This window comes from Camellia sinensis, chromosome 12 (genome assembly GCF_055761805.1).
Source record: "Camellia sinensis isolate YWXY chromosome 12, ASM5576180v1, whole genome shotgun sequence".
In the NCBI taxonomy this organism is placed as follows: Eukaryota; Viridiplantae; Streptophyta; class Magnoliopsida; order Ericales; family Theaceae; genus Camellia; species Camellia sinensis.
In genome coordinates, this window is record NC_138972.1 from 122,974,112 (window position 1) to 122,995,491 (window position 21,380).

Genomic DNA, 21,380 nt, shown 5'->3' on the forward strand with positions numbered 1-21,380 from the left:
ACAAAAGATGGAAAAAACAATGCACAAAGCTATAGACCATAGCAATGATAATGAGGCTATGATGTTAAGGACTAGTTCTCCTACAAAAAGTAATGGCACAGATTCTTGAAATTTCCAGTAACAAAACAACATTGTTGCCAATTTAATTTGAATATCACGCATGAAGTTCATTTTATCTTATAGAATAATGTACGGAATTCATATGGGAAACCTTAGAATGATTATGTAAGTGAAAAACATATCTTGTTAACGAAGATAACACAATGCAGGAGAACATCCAACCACCATGTATTCAAGATCTACAAAAGAAAATACGGTTAGTGCCCAGCCAGTAAGTGACTAGAAGTACTCTGACACTCAAGTTAGTTGCTATAATACCAATCAAAAATAATATGGTAAAAAGCTAAAATAAAAAAATTAATTAATACTATTGCGTCATAAAAAGCATGAAAAACAAATGATTCAATTTTTATTTTATTTTATTTTATTTTAATGATGTAAATGAAAAGGCCTCGTTTAGATTTTTGGGCTCACGCCCCATAAAAGGTTAATAAGCTGCCGCTGGCTTCAAATATGTTGCCAAACGAGGCCTAAAAACGTTTTTTTGTAACCCCCCATTGTTTCCTCAATTTTTGACATACTTAAATATGTTTCTCAACAATAACAATGTTTATGCATCCAAATTCAATGAGGTACATAACATCTCAGCAATTCTCATTTGCCTTTTCAGTGCATCTTTCATACAAAAATCAAATTTTAATAGCCATTCTCTCAAATTTAAATAGTTTGAGAAGCCCCGAAGAATCCACAAGCTCGCCAATTTTTTGTGCAGCAACAATCAAAGTTGCATCGCTTTTGCAAAAAGCAAACCTGATATATCTCTCTTGATAACTATAATCAACTAGAGGAAATTTCTCCAAATACAAATTTCTATGGAAAAAACCAAACCCTAGCACAGCCACTACTTCTGCTTGTTTAATTAGTTCCTCTACAAATTCCATCTGAAAGCATCAAAGTCGGTGTTAATCCATTAAAACATAACATAACACAACATAACAATAATAAGATATTTAGATGATCTCAAAATTGAACTAAACTCTTAAAAAAAACCTATACTCCATCACATGAAATCTAATCAATCCAGTTCGCTGTGGACATACATGTTTTTGCAAGTGGAAAATTTTGTTTAGCTTATTTAAACTATTTTTGACTCACAAGATGTCAGCAGAAACTGACCAAACAATGTGACACAATTTCCTAAAATAAACAAAACTATAAGCAGTTCCAAAAGCTGAACCAAAGTAAGAAGCATCATGGATCATCCAATATCACAAACACTGGCTTAAGTTTCACATGAGTAGTCATACTGCAATGAGTTTCTCCTAGTTCATCAAGTTTTGCCTTGGAGTATACATTAGCTATAATCTGATGAAATAGCTTATATGAATGACTAAGAAAAAGAAAACAGGGTCAACTTCTTTCCTAAACTTGGTTGATTGCAAATTGCAATAGTGTTTTGGTCGAGCAAGCCAACAAGGATTTTGCTATACAACAAGCAACCGTTATATAATAGATAACAAACTTGTGGTGGGTCGATCTTGATTTACGGTTCATTACTCAAGTGCTAGTTGCATTCAAAAGTTCTCTTACTGATATACAAACACACATTTCAGAACCTCAGTTAAGATCTGGGAAAAAACGACCAAATTACAAGAATTATAAAATGAATTTGAATCAAACCAGATTCAGGCCCAAAAAATAAAAAATACCACCAAGTTAAAAATCCATGAAATGGATCCAACCATGAAGGAAAAAGTTTTAGTGTTTTATCATCTTGAACTAAATGCGGCTGTCTTACAGTAAATTCAAATTTTAACAATTGTGCCCTATAACTGAACCAATAAATGAAAAGGCAAGTTCTATAAATATAATGCATTATAATTTATAATATTGTATAAACTAATGTATGATGATGAGAATGTTGAACAAGTAAGTCATCTTGATTAATAGTTCCTATTGTCATGCCCTAGAGGCAATACTTCTAAAACATAACCAACTCCAGAAATAACCACAATAGGTTGTCATTCATCCAATCTCAAAAAAGCAAATACAATAGTATATACATGTATTGGATTCTTGATATGCATAGACTAGGTAAAGAAGACACGTACATCAGATAGCGCACAATTCTCAAGAAGCTCCGCAAATAGAAAAAATGAACCTTGAGGCTTAAATTGAACCTAGAAGCCAACCCCAGCAAGCAACTTGATAGTGTAATTTCTTCTTGATTCATAATCCTGAGCACAAATGCAAATACACATTACAAAAACAATTGGCATTATCATGAGCACAAATTTTATCAGAGTAAGCTAGTGCATGCAATCAAATTGACAAATTAGTGCTTTCTAAATCCTACTTTTCTCAATGATTCAAAGTATTCTAAAGGGCTTCTCAAAGCAGTCAAGGCAGCTTCTTGAAAAGGTGCTGGAGCAGAGTCCGTTAATTTAGTATGGATATTTCTAATTGCAGATGCAATACAAGCAGGAGCAACCACCCATCCAATTCTCCAACCTGATAGAGACACACCCATGTTAACATAGTGCAAATCAAAACATGAGCACACACAGAAACCGTTTCTGGTCATTTAAGTAGTGATAGAACCTTAGAAGCACCGACACTCCAAGATGGGTGTCGTGTCTATGTCTGACACTATAGGGAGCGTGTGTCCACTCAAATTTTTTAATTATCATTTGTTTGTAGGACACAATGGGAACACATCATGGACAAGCGTCCTGTGTTTGGACACACCTCGGGATACTTTTGTAGTTTTTTTTTTTCTATAGTTTCACAAAGCTAATTTGGAATCAAAGTAAAATATATGGAAATAAAGCAAGAATAAGTAGGAAAAAAATAAATTAATTAAAATACACCAAAATATACAACGATACCTCTCATATCTATGTATCCTAAATTTATACTTTTATACACAGTATATAAAAAAAAAATTGTTGTGTCCCTATCATGCCCATGTTTTAATTTTTTGAGAATCAACATGTCCTGTGTTTGGATCCGTGCTTCTTAAGATAGAAAATAATGCACGAATGGTAGAGGAACTTCAACAGAATTTCGAAAGAACATGAAATCTTCCAAGATTAGCATATTTAAAGTACAATTCTGTTAGGTAAGATATTGAAGTATGCCTGTAACACTTTGGACAAGGAAGATGTGATGATAGTTCACCTTTGCATTCCCGAAAGTGAGGCCAAGGATATATGTGTCTCGTTGTCATAAGTAATATGCTCGTATACCTGCAGAACATCGAGAAAACATAAAAGATCAATTGAAACAAGCAGTAGATTTTGGTTAACAAATGAAAGAAAAAATCAGCAATTTCCACATTCATTCACTTTTCTTAGTAATTAGCATTAAAAATAGGCCATTACATGTAGAAAGTTGTTCAAGGGATGGTAGATTTCGCTCATTAGAGAAAAATCCAATACCGATAAAGAAAACTTCACTATTAATACTAATGTTTAGGTCTCAATTCTAATCATGGAATTAGCACACTGAAGATGCATGATGTTCTAAGAAGATGAATTGATTGATTAGCACTCTGACTGTTTTTTCACTTATTTGTTGTCTTTTCATATTTCATTAGGATATAACATGTCATTCTCATAACATCTTCTCATGCATATTTGTGAACAAAAGTGACAAATTGACTAAACGAAACCACAATATTGACAGTAATAGTTTTCATGAAGGTTCAGTCTCCTGCAGTCACAACCCGGTCCTCAAAGATCTTTCACTTTCCCAAATTTGATGAACTTATTTTCCCCTTTTTATGAATTTGTTTAAGGAAATCATTTCCCTTCTATTGAAACCCTCCCCCTTTATGTGTCAAATATATAGACAGCCCAGTTGTTTCAGTAGCTCTTGTCATTTATTCTAATCAGGTTAGGTTATGCTTCTCAAACCACTTCAACTTGCCATTTTCAATCTTCAACAGTGTATGCAATTGTGACTAGATGGTAACCACTATCATACAAAAAGGACTGCTGGGGAATTTGATCTGCTAAACAAAACCTTTCATATGGTCATCTTGATCTTGTTTTTGCTGTTTTCGAAACCCAGTATTGTTCAGTCAACCACATGGGGTCAGACAAACCATGCATGTTTCTACTTCTTGTACTTGAAAGTTGAAATTATGCAACTGACAATACCTTATGGTATTCAACTAGGTCTCATTCTCATTAATTTACTAATTAGTATCATCCACCATCTCTGCGTCCATCTCTCTCCCTTAACACAAACTATGTTCTAACGTAGTGTATATGCACTCCGCCTAGTCATAAACAATAAATGTCTCCAACTTTAGCAACATAAATCATAATCTAACCACCAAGTAGGTATTGAAGGATCCAACCATGTTCAACAACAATTCTTTTTCATTCTTCAGCCAAATTCACACTCATTTGATACGATTGGAACTCACTAATACAGATGACCCAATATAGGACTTATGTTACACAATTCAAAATAGAGAATATAAACTCGAAGCACGTTTGTGTCCTCATTTCGTAGTTATGGTTTGTGCATATCTAAGAAACCCAATGAATTTGACATATTTTTTTCATTTACAAGTTATGAGACAACTAAATTATCTAAGTCTGTTATACAACAAAACCGCAAGGAGCATGAAAATAACTATCACGTCATGTGGAATAACTAAAATACTCGACAAGTATAATAGAGATGATGTTGATATTCATACTTCGTCAGTTATAGCTAGGCAATCTCTGGCGTGGCAAGCTCCAGCAATTGTCTCAAACTCATCCTTGGTGAATACTTCTCTAGTTGGATTATGAGGGTTGTGCCATTATATATCAATACATTTTTAACTCGACATAAAGATATCATAAAAAAACAAAAAACGCCCAATTAGTACACATTAATGTGTGTTTGGGAGGGAAAAGATATCATAATTACAAAAAATTGAACAATTCTAAACAGTATTCAGAAAAACATCACGTAATGGTTCAAGCATCATTGGAGCTGTCTGTGCAGTGTGCACAATAATTTTGATAATGCAAGCTTCCATTGAATTCCAAACAAATTTCAGCCACTTAACCTAGAAGCTTAATGCCCTCTGAACTGAATATACAATTGCACAAAGAAAAGAGATAATAAATTTATCATCACAAATCACAACATAAACCAACCATATAACCAAACTAAATGTTGTGCTACACTTTATGAGATAATGACATCAATAGCAGAAAATTACTAATGGTGGACAAAAGATGGCTACTTATTTGCTACAAATCTTTTATTGTAATTTCTGTCCTCCGAGCCTTTCGTATATTGCTTTGGAAGTAGTGGTGTTCTAGATTCAATATCAATTTCATTGAGTTTGGAATGGATGCATAGAGAAAATTAAGTTTATTGACAACACTTCGCATTGAATATTATAGGCAATCTTATACAAACTTAATTTAATAATTTACTTTATAATAAAATATTACATAACTTTAACTAAAGAGAGAGACTCTAAGATAATTTAGAAAGATTAACTTCTTAATTTTTTTAACTTTATTAAAATCAGAACACTTCTTTACATTATATATGAAAAAGTTAAAAAAAAATTAAAAAATCAACTTTTTTTACGTCTTCCCCAAACATCACATACATTCCCAGGCAAGATTATACATGACAGAACCCAATAATATCTAACTAAAGAAGCAAAATTGAAACAAAGGCTTCTGGTAAATCCATCAAGGGCACAGCCCTAGACATCTGAGCAGTGCTTGCCCTACCGGCAAGGAGGTCTTCTTCTTCTTCATCTCCTGTGCTCTATTCGCACGCTTTCCGACGCCGACGCCGTTCGCTAGTTTTCCGGCGATCGGTTTCTTTAGGAATCGCTTTTGTTTTTGCGTTTTGCGATTCTTTTCCTTCTCCTCGTCCCTTGAAGATGATGAGCAAGTGAAGACCTTGAATATCCACTTCTTCTTTCCAGACCTTGAAGACGAACTCATAGTTCTCTGTTCGCCATTGTTGAAGGAGTGAAGCTCGGCGTTTGGTAGAGGACCCATTGCTATAGACTCATCAGCCGAACTCATAGTTCTCTATTCGCCATTGTTGGAGGAGTGAAGCTCGACGTTTGGTAGAGGACCCATTGCTATAGACTCGTCGACCGAACGCATAGTTCTCTTGTCACACCCCAAACTCGCCCCTAAAAGTTTGGGCATGACCTATTCAGAAACGGACACTTACCGTATTGTACATAGCATATGGGGCCTGAACGAAAGCATCACATAATATAAAATAACATGAAATAAAAAGAAACTACATCCATTGAGCGACCGCTATCATATCAGGATCACAAACAGTGCATCAGATGGTAAATATTTACATACACTTATACAAACACCGCCCTTTGTCTAGGTGTATAACAAAAACATTGGAAACATATGATAGACAATCAACGTACAAGCTAAAAAACTTAGTAAAACTCCATAACAATGGGCAGGCTACATCCAAATGTCTGGACTCACAAAGGTTAACAAGAGAGAGACGAGCATCGAGGGTTAAGGCTGACTTCCAGGTGGAGTGCCTACAGAAATAGACATAACATAAAGTGAGCCAAACTCAGTGAATAATAGTAATTTAATAATTCGATGATTAATTTGAATTACAATGCGTATATAATGCAAAATACATGTAGTTAATTTTATCCTATAATTGTTTCCAGAACGGCCTTGGGCCCAGTCTTTAAACAGAATGGCTTTACGCCCTTGAACAGAGTGGCACTGAGCCCTTAAACAAAGTGGCATTAAACCCTTTAACAGAGTGGCATTAAGCCCTTTAACAGAATGGCATTAAGCCCTTTTCATGCATGTATGAACTCAAGAGGTGGCTCGCACGGATTCTAGAGGTGACTCGCACTGCAGCACTTTCTGCCATATTAACAGATCATACAGAATGACCATAGGCCCAGATGTCACAGATTGGCCATAGGCCTCACATATGTCACAGAACGGCCATAAGTCTCATAACTTTCACAGAATGGCCATAGGCCTCATAACTTTCACAGAATGGCCATAGGCCTCATAACTTTCACAGAACGGCATAGGGTTGTTTATGAGTGTTAAGTTATTTTCTTGTTTCATTTTACTTCGAACAAATTTACAGGCATCTTAAGGACGTCAAACACAGATTTTAAAAATATCCGAAGGACGAACATGTAAAACAGAGCAGGCGAAATTTCTCAGCTTGGGCCGCACGTGCGGCAGTGGCTCCCGCATGTGCGGCAGAAAGGTCCCGCACGTGCTTTTTTTCCAGTGTTTTCCGTCAAATTTTCCCATGTTTTCCGCATGTACAGCTATAAGCCCAACACATGCGGCAAGGCTTCCTGTACGTGTGGCTGTGAGCCCCGCACATGCAGCGATTCTGCCTGTTTGTGCAGTCCAAAATTCAAGCAACCCTCATCTTGGTGAACATATAATAAAGCTCAAAAACAAGTAAATTTAACAGAAGAATATGGCTCAATTACATGTAAATAAGGCTCACAAACACATATAAGATGAATTTGAAAGATCTTTACTTCCTTGACACTCATAAACATAATTCAACTCCATAATAGTTCTCATTTCCTCACACATCTATACCTTCATTTATACATGGCTCTTATAATTGAGTTCAAGCATGAAAATTATAGACATGGGGTGTAAATTTTCACAAGATAGGTCCACACAACTCTAAATCAATCCAACACAAGAAACAATAACCCACTTAATCACTTAACATATGATTGACCCATATGTAAACCCCAACTTCCATTATAACGAAATTCTTGCACAAATCAAGAAGGGAAGTCATTTAAAATGAAGTAACATACCTTGAAGTCAAATCTCCATAACCCTCTCCAAATTTCCCAACCTTCTTCTTGATAAACTTTTCTTCTTCCTCTCAAACCCTCTTCTTCTTTTGTTCTCACCCTTAGAAGATGTTTTGAATAGTGACTCTAGATCAAATAGGTAAAGAGCATAGAGATATATGTATAGATATATATAAAATGTGGATAAGAACAAAATTTAATCAGTTTAATCGTTCCAAATTGAAATTTTACAGAAAATCATATTATGACTTAAAAATCATGCCGGTCCCAACTGTAAAATCAATTTCAGATTATCAAGCCTCTAAGGCTCTCAATTTCTGATCCAAACACTGTAATTATGATAGATATTTTTCTTATCAAACAAATATGCATCCCTAATCGTAGGATTCACTTAATTAAACTTAATTTCACATAAAGTTCCACAATAAACATTTAAATTCACAGAATAGGGGACTGAAATTATACCAGAAACACATATGAGAGTCAGGTTATTACATCTCTGTTCACCATTGTTGGAGAAGTGGAGATCAACGTTTGGTAGAGGACCCATTGCTGTAGACTCGTTGGCCGAACTCATAGTTCTCTGTTCGCCATTGTTGCGGTTGGAAAAGAGCACTACTGTGAGTTCGATACCAGAAATGACAGAGGACGCCCACAACAACAATTGCCACATAGGCATGTCAGTGATGAGTGATAGAATGGAAACACAAATAAAAAACAAAATGTGAAAGGTTGAATACATATTGAAGGTAGTGGAATTTTTCAGGGAGAGAGAGAGAGAAAGAGAGAGTTGGGGTGCGGGAATAATTAGACAGAACGCTCGTGAATGAGAAGAGAATTATGCACTGGGCTTCCAATAAATATTGAAGTTTAATTTTTCGATGTTTTCTTCTTCTTTGGAAATGTTGCTTCATTTCCAAAAATGTTGCTTCATTTATGGTTACATTATTTTGGTTTAATTTAAGAATTTTAAATTTTACTTGTTTACCATTAAAATTTTATAGAAAGGGAATCTCAAATTTTAATTTTATATAAATTTTAGCTAGAAAAATATAAATAATTTTAATAATTTTTTTTTATCAGTGATGCTAGATTAGCTATGGATTAAAAAAGGAAAAATTACCTACAGCTCTCTTGAAATTTAATGAAATTATAGATTCTCCCCAAGGTTTTAAAAATTACATCTCGCCCCCCTAAAATTTTAATTTCATAACAAATGGATCATTTTATTAATAAATCATCAAGTTAATCAACATTTTTAATAATGTTAAAATTCATTTTAATTAATAATTCAGATAATTTTATTATTGTATAGGTGAATAGTTAGAAATTACACTTTTTCAATTAATTTTGTTAAATAAAAAATTCTGACAGAGAGATATTTGTAATTTTTCAAATTGCGGGGGGTGATTCATAATTTAAGTAAATTTCAAGAGGTGTATTTGTAATTTGCCCATTAAAAAATGAATGAAAACCGTGTCAGTAAGATGTAAAAATGAGAAGAGTAACAATGGTAGACAGAAAAAATAGATAGAGGGGTGGAAATGGGTTGGGAAAAAAGGTTAGTCATGGACAATGATAAGGATTGGAGATGATTTTTATTAGAAAAAAAGAAGTTAAATTGTACACTTTTTTATTAGTTATATTTAACTAATAAAAATAAATAGTTAAAAAAAGAAACCATTTTGATAGTATAAAAATAAATTTAAATAATTTATTAGAGCATATCCAATGTTTTATTCAATATTTTCATCAAATTTCATTTAAATTTGATTAAAAAAAAAAGCTTGGTTTGATCTCGCGCGTTCCAATTGAGTGATTTGGGATTTGATCAAGCTATCGATCGATCGAGAGGACGACCGGAGATTCTTTGAAAAGTGGGTTAATAGTTGGTTCTCAATTTTTAAATTAATTTATGTTATATTGCTTCTCATATTTTTTACATATTTAAAAAAAATTTAAATAAAAAAATTAACTTTTAACCATCTTTTTAAAACAACTTTACCTGTCTCGCGTTGCCTATGCTAATTGGATGTTTGTTGGGGTTTGCTTGATTTTTTTTTTGATTTATTTTCGTCTTTAAGTTATTTTCTTTTTTTTTCTTTTTTTTATAAAAATTCAGCCTTTTAAAGACATCAAAAAATTAAATAATTATTAAAAAAAACAATATAAATAAAATAATGATTTTTTTTTTGCGTATTTTGACTTTTAAAATTTTTTTATATAACTTTTCAAAAAAAAAAATTGAATTCGTTTACTTGAGGTGGATAGATTTTTTTTTTTTTTTTTTTTGACATACTTCTAAATAAAAAATTACTAAAGATAATATGATTTTTTTTTGTGATTCCAAACACTTTACAAAGGGTTATTTTCAGAAAATGTTGCTTTATTTAGTTTTTGGATGTTTTCTTCTAAATCAATTAGTTATTTTATTTATGATATGTTGTTTTGGTTTAATTTGGGAGTTTTCGAGTTTACTTATTTACCCGTGGGTGCGATTTTGCTTCATTTAGAACGCTCTGTGAATGAGAAGAGAATTATGCACTGTGCTTCCAATAAATATTGGAATTTAATTTTTTTTAAATTAATTTTTTATTTTTTATGTATTCTTATTTGGAAAAAAAAATTAAAATTTCCATTTCAGAAAATGTTGCTTCATTTAGTTTTGGATGTTTTCTTCTAAATCAATTAGTCCTTTTATTTATGATATGTTGTTTTGGTTTAATTTGGGAGTTTTAGAGTTTGCTTATTTACCAGTGGGTGCGATTTTGCTTCATTTAGAACAGACTGTGAATGAGAAGAGAATTATGCACTGTGCTTCCAATAAATATTGGAATTTAATTTTTTTAAAATTATTTTTTTTTTATGTATTCTTATTTGAAAAAAAAAATTTAATTTCCATTTCAGAAAATGTCGCCTCATTTAGTTTTGGATGTTTTCTTCTTCTTTGGAAATGTTGTTTCATTTCCCAAAATGTTGCTTCATTTATGGTTATGTTATTTTGGTTTAATTTAGGAATTTTGAAATTTACTTATTTACCATTGAAATTTTACAGAAAGGGAATCTCAAATTTTAATTTTATATAAATTTTAGCTAGCAAAATATAAATAATTTTAATATTTTTTTTTAATCAGTGATGCTAGATTAGCTATGGATTAAAAAAGGAAAAATTACCTGCACCTCTCTTGAGGTTTAATGAAATTATAGATTCTCCCCAAGGTTTTAAAAATTACATCCCACCCCCTAAAGTTTCTAATTTCATAACAAATAAATCATTTTATTAATAAATTATCAAGTTAATCAACATTTTTAATAATGTTAAAATTTTATTTCAATTAATAATTCGGATAATTTTATTATTGTATAGGTGAACAGTTAGAAATTATACTTTTTCAATTAATTCTGTTAAATAAAAAATTCTGACGGAGAAGTATTTGTAATTTTTTTAATTACAGGGGGCAATTCATAATTTAAGTAAATCTCAAAAGGTGTATTTATAATTTATCCATTAAAAAATGAATGAGAACGGCATCGGTAAGATGCAAAAATGAGAAGAGTAACAATGGTGAACAGAAAAAATAGATAGAGGGGTGGAAATGGGTTGGGAAAAAAGGTTAGTCATGGACAATGATAAGGATTGAAGGAGATTTTTATTAGAAAAAAAGAAGTTAAATTGTACATTTTTTTATTAGTTATATTTAACTAATAAAAATAAATAGTTAAAAAAAAGAAACTATTTTGATAGTATAAAAATAAATTTAAATAATTTATTAGAGCATATCCAATGTTTTATTGAAAATTTTCATCAAATTTCATTTAAATTTGATTAAAAAAAAAGCTTGATTTGATATCGCTCGTTCCAATAGAGTGATTTGGGATTTGATCAAACTATCAGTCGATCGGGAGGATGACCGGAGATTCTTTGAAAAGTGGGTTAATAATTGGTTCTCAATTTTTAAATTAATTTAGGTTATATTACTTCTCATATTTTTTACATATTTAAAAAAATTAAAAATTAAAAAATTAACTTTTAACCATCTTTTTAAAACAACTTTACATGTCTCGCGTTGCCTATGCTAATTGGATGTTTGTTGGGGTTTGCTTGATTTTGTTTTTGATTTATTTTCGTCTTTAAGTTATTTTCTTTTTATTTTTATTTTTTTTATAAAAATTTAGCCTTTTAAAGACATCAAAAAATTAAATAATTATTAAAAAAAACAATATAAATAAAATAATGATTTTTTTTTTTTTGCTTACTTTGACTTTTAAAATTTTTTTATATAACTTTTCAAAAAAAAAAATAGAATTCATTTACTTGAGGTGAATAGAATTTTTATTTTTATTTTTTTGATATACTTGTAAATAAAAAATTACTAAAGATAATATGACTTTTTTATGTGATTCCAAACACTTTCTAAAGGGTTATTTTCAGAAAATGTTACTTCATTTAGTTTTAGATGTTTTCTTCTAAATCAATTAGTCCTTTTATTTATGATATGTTGTTTTGGTTTAATTTAGGAGTTTTAGAGTTTACTTATTTACTCTTGGGTGTGATTTTGGTTTTGATTTTTTCTTGATATTGTGGTGAGTTGGTTATGGTATGGTGTTATTTTTAATTTTTTGTGGGTGATTGTGTGGAGTGATTTAGGGGAAGAAGTGAGGAAGTTGGAAGCATGGAGGAAGGAAAAGAGAGAAACAAAAAGGGGTTCATGGGTTAGTGTAATTTCAATAATAAATTTTAAGTTTTATTTAAATTTATTTTTCTTTTGTATTGTAGTCTATACTTTTTTTTTTAATTGAAGAAAATCACTGAGCGAGAAAAACATTTAGAATGAGATAGGAAAAATTCTAGAATAAGCCAGTGTCTTCTTGATTCTTTAAGTTTGTATTTGTTTTTTTTTTATTTTATTTGGGGAGAGAGGTTTTGGTTGGGGGAGCCTTATGATTCTTCTTAGTGAAAACAAAAAAAAATGATTTTGTTTCTATATCTTCTGTATAACTTTGTTGAGTTACTATTGTTAAATATAAAAGTAGTGATTTCTCCAATGTTTTATACTTAATTAATCAAATTTTGTGTTGCAATTGCATCCGGACAGAATGGGTTAGCCGTCAATCACTATGTGATATTGGTTATATAATAATCCAAACCAATTACGCAAAGAAAATTTTTATGAGTGAGATATATTGACTTACTTTGTTAAGTAATTGGAAAAAAAATATAACCGACTCACCTAGTATGTGTTGCATCAAATATATTGAAAAATGATATCATCATCTTTTATGTTGAAATTTATATTTTACCCATATTATCGTGATTATAAATCATCAGTAATAATATTGAACACCTTAGGTATAACTAAGGGTCACAAATATCATAATTGTAACATAAAATAAGGTGATAGAACTTTCCATAATTCAAACAAGCCTAAGCTTTAATTTGTAAATCCGATTCACATCATGAAATGTGAATGAAGTCCATAAACATATGAGCAAAGTGATTTACAAACAAAAAATATATATATAATTTTGTATCAAAATAATATAACAATGATAATCTTAAAAATATGGTTGACTGTGATAGAATCCAAAACTACTACATTGTTCTAGATCAAAATTTTATATAAAGTCTCTCATGCGCTCCATGAACAACCAGAGAAATCACAACTTCTAGAAGGAATATACATTAATCATGTTGACTTGTGGTGGTTTTGTTCTTGTTTTTTTCTTTTCTTTTTTGAAATTGTAGATTTGCATCAACTGTCTCCTTTTTTTTGTTTGTTGGTATTACCCTTGCTTGATCCTGATGATGACGATGTTGATTTTGACCATAAATACATTAAAAAAAATATGTTGCTAAAAAGTGACTCGGTCACAAGATGATAATCATAATAATGCACTTTTTAATCTTCATTAATTTCAAAAAAAAAAATCATTAATTTTAAAACATTTTTTACATTTTCAAAAGACCATTTACTTTAATTTTTTCACTTTTAACCTTATGATAATTTTAAAAAATTAAGTGCAAAAAAGCTGTTATATATCACTTTTTTTTTTAGCCTTTTATATTTGTAGATTACATAACTTGTTTTCATTAATTGCATAATAATTACCTCCAAATAAAGATATCAATCATAACTATACAGGTAAAAGGTGGTAAGATAATGACTTCAAAAAAAACTTGACTACAACATAGCTGCCGTTTGGAAATAGGCTGAATTTTTTATTTTTTTAACTGTTTTAGCCTGAGCTAAAAAATCTTCATTTGAGGACTTTTTAAATTTTTGACTTTTTAAACTTTTTTTTGTAAGAGAAAAATGTAATGATTATGAGTTAAATGTGATGTTTTATTTATTGTGACAAAAATAGCATATTTTGTCTTTTATGGCTAAAATAGCCACAAAAGCCCTTACCAAACGGAGCCATAGTCAAATCAACATGATACACATAATTTAGGTTTCAATCCAACATCTAACATAATAAATCAAGCCACTAGCTCTAGATAAATCGACTCTCATCTACATGTTGGTCTTAACCCCTTGTACTGTTTGGGCTGTTTCTTCTTGTGTGATTGTTGAATTTGTATTTTATTGTATGCTTTGTGAAATGACTAAGATTTGTGGCAAGTCCACTAGAAAGCCTCGTGAACATTACATGAGGCATATACTAGAATGCTTATGCTTGGTATATAAATGCTATTATAAACATTGTTCTCAATGTCATCAACCACCTTATTTCTTCTCTTTCCAAAATTTCCATAAAATGATAGTAAAACCAAGTATTCCAAGGTATGCCTCTTCACTCTGAGCTTTTATCCGATGGCTTTTCAAGATACTCCAAGTTTCCTAGGGTCAAGACACTCCCAAAGGAGCTTTTCAGGATACTCCTAGTCGAGACACTCCCAAAGGTGAAGCGATAAATCTTCCCTATGAACATTACACATCTAGGACATAATATCACTTTAATTGACACCTGTTTGAAGGAACCCTTTAATCTTTTCAAGAAACTTCTAAGCTTCCATATCAAACTCCAATTAACAAGCTGATCCCCAACGTCCGCAATAATATCACAAGCTGGGGATCAGCTTGTTAATTAGAGTTTGATATAAAAGCTTAGCAGTTTCCTAAAAAGATTAAAGGATTCCTTCAAACAGGTGTCAATTAAAGTGATATTATGTCCTAGATGTGTAATGTTCATAGGGAAGATTTATCGCTTCATGAAACGGACAATGTTTTCTAATATGTACATTCTCTACCCACACATAACACTAAAAATTTCATTGATAAAACTCAAAAACTTCAGTGTTCACACCCAGACATGGCATACCCATGCAAAACTTGTCATATGAGCCTTCCCAATTATGCTGGGAAAATCAAAATTTTGGAAGAAAATAAACTTGGCAATTCATATCTTATGCACACTAATCAAGGTCAAAATATACCACTCACCAAAAAAGTAAAAAGAAAATGTAGAATCATCATTAATGAATGGGAAACAATTTCTAATCCCACTTTATTCATGTTTTTCATTCCTATATAGGCGCTAAGGAGATATCTTCATACTTTCAAGACAAAAAATTACCCACAAAAGATGTTAAGTATTCTTCAGGCATCTTCAGAATGCTACAAAAATGTCACCTTCCTCTGCTCCTTCTCACCCTACAAAGCTTCAAGTGCGGTAACATTAAAGACAATATTTAAAATTAGGATAACAAAAGAATATCAGAAGATTACAATCATCATCAGTACCTCTGACACTGAGTGCGTCAAGATGAGAATCGCCTCCTCTATATCCATTAATGGCTCTAACTGCAAAAAACTATTGGATATATGATCTGTATAGGATAACTGACACGGACGATCAAACCAGGGGGGAAACTGCTCTCCAGAGTATAATGTAGCTGAAGCTATTACTATCTCAAAAGTACTGAATTTAAACAACCAGACAATCTTCTCAAATTGCATTTTCACCTTTGCTGCATTATCAGAGTCGAACACAATAAACTAAACCACGTTTTTCTTGTTTCTGAAGTTTTCCTTCAGCAATGCAAACTTCTTCTTGCACTGATTCACATTCTTCCCAGGAATTGCAGCTGCAACTCGTTCCCAACGTTGACTAGTTTCCTTTGGGAATGTTTTTAGAGCTTGCACAAGAGCCCTTTCCTGGACAGCAGACCACACATCTTGATCCAAACTCAAAGAAGCCCCATCGTCGCCAATCACATCATCTAATTTTTTTGGGTTCGAGCCTTGGCTGGAAGACTCCTTTGCATTAGCCATCTTAGCATCATTGCCATCAAGCCCGTTACTGGTAGACACCCCCTCGGTTTCCTCTCTAGTTGTAAGGGGTGACGCAATGGACTGTGCTGGCTTTCTCTTTTCAAGGAATGAGTCAAAAGCTTTTGCATTGTCGGGCTTCTGGAGAAGAACAGTTTTGGTTGCCTTTAGAATCTCTTCAACAGACCTTCCAGTACCTATGTACTCCGAAATAACCTCCCACCTCCGAGATGTTCCTTTGGGATATTTCTGCACCCCTTTTCTCAATATCTCAATCTCTTCTCTGCCCCAAGGCTTCTCCTTTTTCTCGCTGCTGCTTAATATAACACTTCCATTAACCGCAACAGAGCCGTTTTCTTTTGGGGTCTTATCTTGTTTCTGATCCTCCTCCAAGTTATGGTTACACCCAAGTGCCTCTTTAAGGAGTTTTGCTTTCTCTAGCCCTTCTTTTGCCTCTATTTTTTCACACAAATTCCTCAACTGCTCAATTTCAAGTGACAAGCAAAGACTTTCCACATCATCCTTGGTAACATCAAGCAAATGCTGGGACAAAACAGGCCCTGATAGTGTACGAAAACGGGTACGCTCCTTGCGCAATAGCTTCTTCTCTTTTTCTCTCGTCTTCTTCTGATGTAAAGCAGCTTCAGCAGCAAGTCTTTCCTCTTCCTCCTTCTGGCGTCTCTGCTCTTCGGCAATCCTGATTGCCTCTTCCTCCTGCAACTTCTTTGCCAGATACTTGGCCTCCTTTTTCTTCTGCTTCTCGGCCTTTTCCTCCTCCTTTCTTTTCTGGATTCTAGGGTCTCTTTTATAGGCATTGTCAACAAGAGCACGTATCCGTGCATAATCCTCCTTTCTAGCCTTCTCTGTAAGCTTTGCATTCTGCCTTTCCATCCACCTCTTATGGTCACGAGATTCAGCTTGCTCAAGATCAAATTCATCTTCATTTGGGAACTCTCTCCAGCTTTTGAAGCTGTACCAAAAATTATAAAAACTATCCACTTCTTTTAATGCAGTACTCTCATCACCTAAAGAAGGAATAGGTTGGTTAACTGACCATCGCCCATTCCTCATAAAAGCAGGACCAAATACCTTGAAGAAATCCCTTGGGGCACAGTCCGTAGGGATTTCATCATCAAACTCATCTGTGGAATCATAAATTCTTCTCCTCGCAGGGTCAATTAACACCTCATATGCTTCTTGAATGGCCTTGAAGTGGTTCTCTATTTCATCCTTCTTTGCTTGTTTTGCAGTTTCAGTTTCCTCAGCAAGAAGAAGAGCAGCCTGTTTGTCAGGATGGTGTTTTAAAGCAGTCTCACGGTAGCTCTTTCTTATCTGCTCCTCAGTAGCAAGGTACCTTAAATGGCTCAAGCCCAGAAATGCATAGTGATCCTGTTGCTTACCCTCGGCACCGGATTTTTTTTTACCTTTAGTGCTATATGACTCTGATGATGGCACATATTCCTGTTCCTTATCATTGGACACATTCTGCTCACCACCATCTGCATCTTCTTCCTCAAAAAGACCACTGAGCCTAAGAGCAGCAGTGTGAAAAGAATGCCCAGCAGGTTCAAATTTACAAGCCTTGATTGGAAGACAATTTGAGGATACATAGATTGGCTCTCCATCTACAATCTCTTGTGAGTAGGAAATAAGCTGAACACTTGTCTTGGGAGCCATAATCTTTAGAAGTAAGGAAACCCACAATAAAAAGGGAAGTAAAAGCCAGAAATATGTCAATATCTAACAAGAGCTGCACTTTCGATTTTGGCACCCTTCAGAGTCTACCTGCAAAATGTCCAACAGCATTTTTAAAGCAAACATCAATCACTACAGCTCATATAATAAAAGTTAAAACGTACAAAGAAATGATACTAAGCTTAGGGAGTAAGTAGTTAACAACAACTCCACAAAGCATCTGTGAGCATAAACCTTATATACTGAAAAATGGTATGCCAAACAATTCACCTTACAGAGCTGAGCAAATTATTGGAATTTTGGAAAGCTAGATGGATTGTATGGATAAATAAACAGGAGAATCAGGGAAGATATGCCAAATATTACCAAGTCTCACACACATTACACTTGCTTTAAATACCAACAGAACCCATAAACTACTGCACACACTGAGTTGTATTAACCAAACATTTTGAACAAGTTGCCCTAACAAGCCTGAATATACACTGGCATGAGAATTTAAAACTCCTTTACCAGGTAACAATTAGAGTATGGAATCTGACAATTTTCCTGATGTTCTAACCATAAACCAAATGTAAAAACATCTTAACAAACACAGGAAACAATAACATTGTGGCATATCAGGTTCAATGACAATCAATCATACTAAAAATGTTCAAGTAGGAATGTCGCAAAACTGGAAATAGTAACACTGTTGCATATCTGGTTCAATAACAACAATAATACTAATAATGGTTCAAGAAGGAATGTCATACGGAAACTCTAAACCCTCTCCCTCTAACAATAACAAGAATGATAAGAACAGAAATCTGATTGCTTATACACCACAGCCTTCTCTCTCTCCCTTAGAAGTTAAACCCAAATGAAAGCACTAAAACTGAAATCATACAAATATACATAAATGTGCCACTGGTTTTCCATAAATAATGCCTAAACGAAGCCCCGTTACAAAGAACGAATGAGATAACATTACCATCAATCAACCTGTTCTTTAGACAGCCCTTTTTCTTAATGACTATTATTCAAGGGTATATGAATGGATGCTCAATAAACTTTGGTTTCAGTTTTTTTTTTTTTTCCTTTTCTTTCTTTAGATACTGTTGTTGTTATTCTTAATATTGCATGCATTTACATTGTCACTATTAAAATCAAACACAAACAACAGACAACAATAGTGCATGTCAGGATTTTGTAATTTCTATAGTCAATACTTTTTTTCATAAGTTAAAGATAATGTATTTTTTCAACAACATCATTGCTATTTCGATCTTTCAAATGATAAGCAGCAACCAAAAAGCCACAATCAGGAACAGAAAAGCAAATAAAGCTTAGGGTTTACATATATATATATATATATGTGTGTGTGTGTATTAGCAACAAAACAAAGATCAAGATCGAGCATAAGGTACTTTATCAAAACAAACAAACAAGAGAGACAGAGAGAGAGAGAGAGAGAGAGAGAATGTTTATCACGGACGAGAGACCTCAAAAACGATCCAAAAGAAAACAGAAAAGAAGAAGCGATCCAAGAGAAAACAAAAACGAAAAAGCAGTGAGTATGAGAGATTGAAGCAAAATTGAGTTACCAGAAAACGTAGAGATTGGAGGAAGGGCGTAAGATCGAGAGTGGCCGTCGATGGAGAGGCTAGGTTTTGAGAAGCAGCTTTTGGGGCTTTGAAGTTTCCAGCTTTGAAGGAGAGAGAAAATTGTTCGTAATGACTAAAAGAATGGAAAGAAATAGATTAGGGTTTGATAATTATATACCACCGAATGAACGGTCCAGATTTATTTGATCCGATGTTATAGAAAAAGGGTAAATTGTCTCTCACCTCTCTTCTGAGTGTCCTGAGTCTGAGGCCTCGAAACCTCTTATTTAGTAATTTATTAATTTTTTATTAAAATATGAGATAAAAAAATATTTTGAAATAATTTTTGATTTTTTATAAAAAGATGTGTAAAAAATATTTTAAAAAATTAATTTTTGATATTTTAGTATAAATTATAAGTTTTTTAATTTTTTTAATAATTTTTTGACTTTGAAGTTAAAACACTCGCATGCCAAACAAAACCTAAGTGAGCCCCTAAATTTTGGAGATATTAAAAATAGTTTGCGATTTAATTAAAAATATATATATATTTGTTTTACTAATTTTTTAAAATTTTTATAATTCATCTAAGGTAGAAGTATTTTAAATGTAAAAAGAAAAAATTAATTTTTTTTGAACAATTCTTTAAAAAAAAATCACTAAAAAATGTTGTCTTTTGTTAGTATTTTTTTTTATTTTAATCAACTTTTTTTTATTTTAAGAATTTTTGAACTTTTGTATTCGTCTAGTCAAGTATAATTTAAAAGAGTAAAAGGTTTTGAATTTTTCTTAAAAAGTTCACTAAAAAAATCATTAAAAAAACCCAAAATGTCATCTTTTCACCATGCACATAATTGAAGTTTTACATATTTTATTTGATATCAAAAATACTTATATCTTTAACTTTGAAAATCCAATCTTAACCCTAACTATAGCTATTGCCACCCAACTACCCATTGCTACCCCCTACCTCCCCTCCAATCCATTCTGTCATTGTCATCACATTCTCCATATTTTTCCGGATTATCCCAATCCCTTTTCTATTATTCACAATTACTTTAGTATCTTATTTGTTATGACTGATCAATCGTGATTAGTGTTAGTAATAAAGAGAGAAATATAGGGTTCAGGGCCACGGCTTGTGTGGTAAAGGTGGTGTGTAGAGGTCAAGCTCGCAACTGGTGGTAATGGTAGCAATATTAGCATTGTTATGTTTTTTAAAATCAATGACTTTTGATTTAGATCATTGTTTTATTTATACAACAATTTTGTGTTTTTATAATATTTTTTATCAAAATTTATAAAATAATATTTATGATGAATGTGAAAATTTGAAAAGAAAAAACTTGATGAAATTTATTGTGTTTATTATTATCAAACAGTGAAATTTTATTAGAAATTTACTTTGGACGGTGAAATTTTAATATGAGATATGAGAAAAGTAAAATATAAGGAAAAGAAAGGCAAAGACACATATCATTCCTTCCCAGTGAGAACACAAACGAACATGAAAGGCAGTAAATATAAAGAATCAGAAAAATGTGCACATTTTCTCATATACATTTTTGGAGAAAAGTAAAATTTTATTATGTATTTTTTGGGGGAAATTAAAATGTGCACATTTTATCATATACATTATTGGGGAAAATTAAAATTTTATTATGTATATATTGGGCATTGTATATTTTAGGGTACACACTTCACAGTTCACTTCTCACAAACTCTTCCCTCTGATATATCGGTGAGCATTATTCATCTTCTTCTTCTTCCATTTCTGAAATGTGTTTCTCTGATGTTTTTTGTTTCTTATTCTTCTTTTTCTATTGTACAAAATTGTTAAAAAGAATAGCATGCATATCATAAAAATTAATTTATGGTCAAATAGTGTAGTAGTCGAACGATTTGTTATCATTAAATATAATAGTGAGA

General features: G+C 32.3%; 1 protein-coding gene and 1 pseudogene across 3 annotated transcripts; both read right to left on the reverse strand.

The window, feature by feature from the left end:
* Positions 1 to 749: 749 nt before the first annotated feature.
* LOC145803846 (uncharacterized) lies at positions 750 to 6,119 on the reverse strand (annotated as a pseudogene).
* Positions 6,120 to 15,272: 9,153 nt separating this feature from the next.
* On the reverse strand, positions 15,273 to 19,691 carry LOC114299853 (uncharacterized). 3 transcript variants are annotated; one of them, XR_014347135.1, is made up of 3 exons: positions 19,452 to 19,691; positions 15,643 to 17,955; positions 15,273 to 15,552 (listed from the first exon to the last, which is right to left on the reverse strand). XR_014347135.1 is itself a non-coding variant. In XM_028244687.2 (2 exons), exon 2 carries the CDS (start codon positions 17,845 to 17,847, stop codon positions 15,898 to 15,900), a length of 1,950 nt encoding a protein of 649 aa, XP_028100488.2. In that variant the 5' UTR covers positions 17,848 to 17,955; positions 19,452 to 19,691; the 3' UTR covers positions 15,273 to 15,897. The 3 variants fall into 3 exon arrangements, 1 of the variants encoding a protein (XP_028100488.2); XR_014347136.1 differs by having other exon boundaries at positions 15,273 to 15,560; XM_028244687.2 differs by having other exon boundaries at positions 15,273 to 17,955.
* Between the last annotated feature and the right edge of the window lie 1,689 nt (positions 19,692 to 21,380).

Coding starts and splice junctions, on each gene's coding strand:
- LOC114299853 (XM_028244687.2), bottom strand. CDS start 17,847: ATGGCTCCCAAGACAAGTGTTCAGCTTATTTCCTACTCACAAGAGATT.